The 7,632-nt window shown below is 52.6% G+C and overlaps 1 protein-coding gene across 4 annotated transcripts in view; it reads right to left on the reverse strand.

Annotated features, from left to right (window-relative positions):
- Positions 1-1,566: 1,566 nt before the first annotated feature.
- LOC100546707 (ras association domain-containing protein 8) overlaps positions 1,567-7,632 on the reverse strand; it is a 9,794-nt gene continuing 3,728 nt past the window's right edge. For 2 of the 4 annotated variants that reach the window (XM_019615435.2, XM_019615438.2), the window contains exons 3-6: positions 5,981-6,885; positions 4,451-4,619; positions 4,013-4,120; positions 1,567-1,730 (exon numbers count right to left, since the gene is read on the reverse strand). In XM_019615435.2, coding sequence (XP_019470980.1) covers positions 1,582-1,730; positions 4,013-4,120; positions 4,451-4,619; positions 5,981-6,885 — 1,331 coding nt within the window. In that variant the 3' untranslated portion in view covers positions 1,567-1,581. Of the gene's footprint in view, positions 1,731-1,962; positions 3,498-4,012; positions 4,121-4,450; positions 4,620-5,980; positions 6,886-7,632 lie in introns of those variants that run through there. The other 2 variants (XM_010711153.3, XM_019615439.2) reach the window with 2 other exon arrangements.

Genomic DNA, 7,632 nt, shown 5'->3' on the forward strand with positions numbered 1-7,632 from the left:
CGTGCGGCCTTAAGTGGAGGCCAGTGGCATCAGGGTGGGACAAGCCACAGCCAGACCAGAGACCAAGAAGGTGCCACGGCACATCACCACATCCCTGCCGCGTGAGGCCCCTCGTGCCAGGATGAATTTAGGTCACGCTGCTGAGCCACACAGCAGGGACAGGAGGTGGGGGGTCCAGGGCGGAACTCGTCCATCAGTCATTTGTTACCTTGAGAAACCCCGCTGCTCCGCAGATGCTGGGAGATGGGTTGTGGGAAAAACAGGAAGAAATCTGCAACACGGCACATTTCTGGGGGCTGCAGAAACGTGTGTGCAGTGGTGGCCGAAACACAGGGGTTAGCATAGGGGTGTTAGCACGCAGGTGTTAGCACATGGTCACAGCGCTCTCCCCAGGGATACCCAAAACCACAAAAAGTCATCTCTAGAAATGTAAGAGACCACCAACCCGAACACAGCTAAGTGGTAGTGCAGGACAAAAATGAGAGATTCCACTGCCATTGAACTATTGTTCTGTGGCTTTTTTTCCCCCCGCTTTGCTGTGAGAAGTGCCCTCTGTCGCTGAACCTTTTCTCTTTATTTTGCACAAAGCAAAACCACAAACAGGGCCCAAAAATGAAAGATGCCACTCGTTAAAGTCACAGATATCAGTGTTTCAGGGTGCATTGAGGGCTTTAGCTCATATCTCAAAATCTCGTGGATATTTCAGAGAGAACTTGAGGCCAATTACCCAAGCACTGACTGCCCAGTGGGGAGAACAATCCCTAGGCTATGCCAAAGGCAAGCAGTTTTCCTGAACTGAGGGTTTCGAGTTTTACCCCAGGTGGTATTGAAGTGTTCTTTACAGCCTCCAACACACCCTGATTCTCTTCTTGGAGTCTCATTTTAAAAGCAAGAGTCCAGAAAACAAGAACAAAAAGTTCAAGAAGCAAGCAATCAGTGCTCACACCACAGGGAACAAACTTCTTCATGCAGTTGCACGAAGCAAACGTATTGTTAAATACATTTTTCCCCAACATACATTTCCAACTCCAGTGATTCATGGGAAAAAAAAAAAAAAGAGAGAGAGAGAGAAGAAAATTGTGGTTCCAAAAAGACAAGTCTTAAATCGCATCTCCCTGCTGTCCTTCCGTAGTAACCAGAGACTCACTTGGCTCCTAGCGGTCTCCGAATGAAGCAAACTCTAATCCTTAAACATCACTCAACCAAACTGCTGGACAGCAGCAGGCACTTGCTGCATTGCCCTTGACAGCTTTCTCTCCAGCGTTAATATTTCATTTGCCCACAATTCCCCCTCATCATGGGAAGGGGAAAAATCCCACAGGACACCAGCGACAGCCATCTCACACCCAATGTGGTGGCACGGACATACTGGACACCTCCAAAAAGGCCGTGCACCTCCAAAACGGGCTGTGAGCGAGCACATCCAAAGGGTCAGAGCAGCAATCTTTGCTCAGCTCCTGGCTTTCCTCAGGGAGATGCTGGTGGGGAGAGAGCTGGCATTACTGCTTATGCCCTGCCAGGCACGATGCTGAAATGGATGGGGAGACTGAGAAATGAACGAGAGGTTTCCCCCTTACCTGCTCATATCTGCAGCCAAGTGTCATCTCCTTCTCTTCCTGTCCTAAAATGCTCCGTGCTGCTGCTGTGCATTATTAAAAAGCTGCCATGTTTCATCCCAGAGACGGCTGCCTTCTCAGTGGAGATGAGCTTCATCCACTGTTTGTAAAGCACTTTGCAATATAAGGGGGGGAAAGAAAGGAAAAAAAAAAGAAAAAAAGACGAGCAGTATGTGCATAAGAAACATTTGGTTATGAAATACTTACAGCTTTAAATCCCTGTGAGACATTGCACAAAGCAAAGAGGCCTTCACAGGACACATGAAGGGTGCCCAGGGAGCTCAGCACATACCTGGAGCAGGGACAGCCCTGAGACAGCAGCATGCACACACTCACTTCACACAAATCCTTTCCAAAAGATTTATTTAAAATTGAAACCAGACAATGCCGTAGTATGCAGGATACATTCATACATGGAAAGTGTGTTTTACAGAGAACACAGCATCCAAGTCACATTTTTTGCATACAGCAGAGCAGACGTAGAAAACAAAGAGGCCAGGGCTCTGGGACCTCCTGGACAAACTGTCCCCTTCCCAGCCACAATTAAAATACAACATGACCTGTGGAGACAGATGAACAGAAACAGAGGAACTACTGGCCATCAAGTAAAAAAAAAAACAAACAAAAAACAATACACAACCAAAACTCAAAAAACAGACAAATAAAACAGAGCATTCAGTGAAATGTCACCAAAAGTGTTTCTGCCCTGCATGCTCCAGCCACAGGCACTCAGGGAAGGGCTCATCCTGCTGGCATGTTGCTGATTTAAAAACAAGTTAAAAAACCAAGTGGGCTTCAGAAAAAACAGTCTCCAGCTGTGGTCCCTTGAAGCCTGGTTGTCACTTCCAGGTTGTTTCCCCCAGGGAACAGCTGCTTGTTTCTCACTCCCTCTCAGCACCATAGGAACAAGGTTTCTACTGCAGGTCTTATCATAAAAAAAGGGGGCCAGAAAGTTGCATTAAAAAGCTGCCTGTGTGCCTCATCGCTGTTTTTAAAACCCACCAACTCATCTGATAGTCCTGGCACATCTCCATGCTCCTGAGACAGCCACTCCAGAGCAGGCACACTGCCCTTGTAGGTATGGCAAGGACGGACACATGGGCAAGACAGCTGTACCTGGGGCATCCCTGTGCTGCCTTGACACAGGGTTGTGGGGTTTTGGGAGAGCCCATCAGGAGCAGCTGGGGCCAAACCCAAGGAGGGCAGGACTGCCAACTGGAAGATCCACACTGCACTTATGCAAGAGGATGGCAGGGTGCTGGCGGTCACTGGCACTCAATCATTCAGGGGTGCACTTGCTGGCTGTCAGCGTGGCTTGAGAGCAGCAGATGTGGGTGAGCAAGATGAGCGAGTCTTCCCCTCACTGCTAGCACAGGACATCATATCCGTCTTGCCAGTGCAAGCTCCTCTTCACAGCACAGAGCTGTAAAACTTGCTGTTTTCCTGTGAAGCCTGTTTCACCTGAGTGAGCCTCGTGAGCAGCCCAAAGCAGATGTCACCAGCCATCCCAACACGGCTTTGTTCTGCTATCCAAAGGAGCAAGGACCTCTAGGAACACATAGCAGGTCTTCTCAGAAGTCCACATGGCACATAGGCGCTGCCATTTTGTGTTAAATATAGAAAGCACTTTAAAAAAATAGAAAGAGTTCATTTCATCCACATAGGAGTAGTTGGGTTGTTTTGTTTGGTCGGCCATTGTTTTATCTTACAGTCTGTAAAAATACTCTGTCTGGCCATCCGCATCCATTCGTGATATAAAGCAGTAAAAAACGTAATATATATAGGGAATTTGGTTTTATTTATACAGTTACACTTGCAAGGCAACCAATCGTCCACTGGCTGGGCCCTTCTACCTCCAGATGCTTTGCCTGGTTGATATGACTGCAAGACAGACAAAAATAAACTAAGTGACCCCAACGCAGCGGGTGAGCATTCACAGAAAAAAACAGCACAGAAGATGTGATGTAGGCAAGCACCATGCATCTGCAGCATGAAACCCAGCCCTGCACTCGGGCGGTGCAGACAGACACACAGACATCATGGTCACAGGATCCGTGAGACAGGGATGGACAGAGGCAGCGAGTGGCCTTAAAAGCAGCTGAAAGGAAAACAGGCCAGAGGGCTGCAGATGGCCCCAGACAACACTGGAGACTGCTTTGGATGCCACACCAATGGCCTCACTCCCTCCAGCGCTCCCTCACAGCGGAGCGGAGGCCACGGGGGATGGCAGGGTATGAGCGCTGCTCTCCTAATGGCATCTATAAATAGCTCTGGCCTCCCACTTCCAGCACACGCTCACTCACTCGCTCTCCGCAGCCCTGTTTCACGCAGCAAAACCCTCTCCCCTTCCCTACAGGCCCTTCCTGGTGCACGAGGGCCTGCTGAGACATACGCACCCTCAGGGTTCAGGCTGGGCACCAGGGGCTCCGGCAGGGTCCGGGGATGGCCGAGGAGCTGCTTGGTGCTGGCACAGGGTGGCGAATCGGCACCGGTGGGAGGAAACCCTACGGGGACAGGAAAAAACACCTGGCTCAGGCAGGATGCTGTGCCAGAGTGCCCAGGACTCCATCCTCTCTGGGTGCAGAACTTCCCTGGGAGAAGAGGCTGGATCTCCTTTTCCCCTGCTCACACACAGAGGTCTCTTCCCCGTCCCTACACACTCATTCCTGATCCAGCCTACAGAGGAAGGGCCACCAAGCCCCATCCCAAGGTCTATGCCACACACAGCCACAAATCCCGCTGCAAGCGGCCCCGATAGGGAGGAGGAAGGAGCCGGGCCAACAAGGAGTGGTTTGGGGGCACAGGGCAGGCCGCAGCTGAGGTAGCGTGCTGACCTCCATTTCGCCGGCAGGCTGGCAGCTCGCGTGGGCTCAGCTCCGGCTGGGCATCTTCCTCAGACCTGGCCTGCCCGACGGCCACCGTGGCTCCCGTCTGCTGAATAAACTGCTGCAAATTACACTGCCTCAGCTCCTTATTTAACTCCTCCAGCTCTTGGTTCTGGGCCTGCAAAACACAGCAGGGACAGGGTAAGCCAGACTCTCCCCATGCTGCTCTGCTCCTCTTCCTGAGGCCTCACTCCCCAGTTCTGAGAATGACATGGGGAACCCCACACGGATAAGGCCATCAGGGCCATGCTACTGCCCACAGGGACCTTAGCCAGCCACGCAGTGCTGAACAACCTGCTGCAAACAGCCCCCCCAGAAAACTCTGGAGCCTGCCATGGCATGGGATAGACTCTGTAGCAGGGTCTGTTGCAACAGAACAAGGGGAAATCATTTCAAACTAAAAGAGGGGACATTTAGGTTGGATGTAAGGAAACATTTCTTTATTTTAACGCACCAGCACAGTTGCACAGAGATGTAGGTGGTGGATATTCCATCCCTGGAGATATTCAAGTTCAGGCCGGATAGGGCTCTGAGCACCTGATCTAGTGTAGGTGTCCCTGTTCGCTGCAGGCAAGTTGCACTAGATGATCTCCCCTCCGGCTCAAATGATTCTGTGATTCTATCATTCTACATCTTGAGGGATGCACCCCTTGGCTGCACCCTGCATGGGGATGCTTGGGCAACAAGGACAAGGTAAACATTTTGAGGACAGGCCCACATCTCCGCAAGAGGGTATGAACAGTGACATAGTAGTGGCAGGAGATGGCAGGCACCAGCCATCCCAAAATGAAATGTGTGAAACATCGTGGCACTGAGAAACACCACAGGAGAAGCTTTTTGTTTTGCTCCACTAAAAGGGATGGGAAGAGGGCAGGTGTCATGGAGCACCTGAACCCCAGTGGGGCTGGGTGAGCCACAGATCTCAGTGGCTTCAGCCCAACACTGCTGCCACTGCAACTGCAATCTGGGGGGTAAGCCTGGAGCATCACCAAAATCCTCATGACTCAACATCCTGCTCCTTTTTTCCAGGCACAGACATAGAGACACCACCACTACTGAGGAGACCAACCACCAACCTCTGCCGTTTGCCTGGCCACACCAATCTCACACTCTGCTTGAGGACTGCTTCCTCTAGCCCTATCTCATACACAGCGCTGTGCTCCTTACTGCAAGACAACAGGAGCCACAGAGCAACCCAAAGCTTGCACAGCGAGAGAATCGGTACAAGCACCCTGGGAGCAGTGTCTAGGGGACACTGGTCATTGCTGCAGAGCCAACCCCATGCTCATCAGGCAGGATGCAGCTCTCCTGCCAGTTCCCTTTTGAGTGGGGGATACCATTAATACCATTAAGCAAGTACCAAGATGGACGCAGAGCTGGATGACGGACTCATGCCTGTTTTCTCCTAGGTATAGACCCCCTCCACCTCCCTCTGGAGATCTATCACCTCATAGGGCAGGATATCCCAACTGTACCTACCTGCAGGCTCCTTTCAGCTTCTTCCAGGGCCTTCTCTACGCTGGCCAGGTTGCTCTCCAGCTGCGTGCCCTGCTTGACCTTGGCTTCCAGATCCCTTTTCATTTTGGCAGCCATGTCTTCCAAGTCCGTGGGGCTCGGCACAGGGATCTCCTTGCCCCTCTTGGCCCTCTCGGCCATCTCCCACTGAATCTCTTTCTGCAGGGCCTCAGTGCGGGCGCTCAGCTCGTAGATCCTCTGCGTGTACTCCTCCAGGCTGGCCCGCAGGCTCCTTACCCGCTCCTGCCTCTCCCGCTCACACTCCTTCTCCAGCCGCAGCTCGCTCTGCCAAAACTCCTCCTCGCCCAGCTCCGTATCATTCCTCCGCACCAGGTGCTCCAAATAGAGGATCTCATCCTCCTGGCTGGAGGCCCGACCATGCTCCCAGAGCCGCAGGTCTGTCTCCAGTGTGTCCCCATGTGCCTCCAAGGAGTGCAGTTGCTCTTGTTGACGCAGCACTGTCTTAAACAGCTCCTCCTTGGAGGGCTGGCTGGCCCCACCGTCCTTCAAGTCCATCCCCTCCCAGGCATGCTGCCTCCAGCGGCTCTTTGCATACGGGTCGACAGAGCCCATGGGGCCCAAGTTGAAGGTCATTGATTTCCTCGGCTCCCGGGGCCGAGGTACGTCCGTGCTCAGGGCCCGGGGTTTGATGGGCAGACTGGCCCGGATGAACGTCCTCTCAGGAGCCTGGAGAGCACCCTCTGAAGATGGCCTCTCGGCCACGCTGGGGCCCGTCCGCCTCAGGATGAACTGCACATCATTGGCATACTGCCCACACTTGGCCAGAGACTCCAAGGGGCACTCGAGCGGGAGGAGCTGCCTCTCCTTTTCCCGGAGCTTCTGCACCAAGACATAGCGGCCTGTCTGACCTGCAGGTGGAACACAAGCACATCACTCAGGGAAAGCCACAGCCCACAGAGACATCCCCACTGCCCCAGGGTTGGGCCCTGTCACCAGGAGCCTCTTTTCCCAGGAAGCACAGAGAAATGTCTCCACTTGCAAAGGCTGGACACCAAACTGAGGAAAAATACTGGGGGGCAGAGAGACTACATGACCTTAGTGGTCTTTTCCAATCTTAATGAATGGCAGCCCTGCCTGTTGCAGAGGGATCTGGAACTTGATGACCCTTGAGGTCCCTTCCAACCCAAGCCATTCTATGATTCTACAGGGTCTCACTTTCCTCCCTTTCCCCTTCCAAACCTTGAAAAGGGTCAGTGTTCCTTACTGAAAGGTTTGGTCTGCCCATCAAGGATCATCTGCCTCCTAGCTGCAGGTAGGGGAGCATCCTGCAGGAGGTGGGAGTTGGTAGGATCCTTGCCTGCAATCTCAGTGTGTTTCCACATGGAAGGATGAGGGCCGTATGCCCCCAGAGACACCCAAGAGCATGAGCAGCTCTTGGCAGAGGGGACAGCACAACATCCCTCCAGTAATGGGGCCCTGCACTGCCTCTCTCCACAGGATGCGCATCTCTGTTTGCAAAGCTCAGCCTCCACAGTGGCACTTCTGCACAGGAAATAGCTGAGGATATCAACCAGTGTTGCTTTGTTGTTACTGGAAGAAAATATGCCCTCAAGAGTGGGGGTGGAAAAAAAAGCACTGTGCTTGTTTTTTTTTTT

This window comes from Meleagris gallopavo, chromosome 5 (assembly GCF_000146605.3).
Source record: "Meleagris gallopavo isolate NT-WF06-2002-E0010 breed Aviagen turkey brand Nicholas breeding stock chromosome 5, Turkey_5.1, whole genome shotgun sequence".
In the NCBI taxonomy this organism is placed as follows: Eukaryota; Metazoa; Chordata; class Aves; order Galliformes; family Phasianidae; genus Meleagris; species Meleagris gallopavo.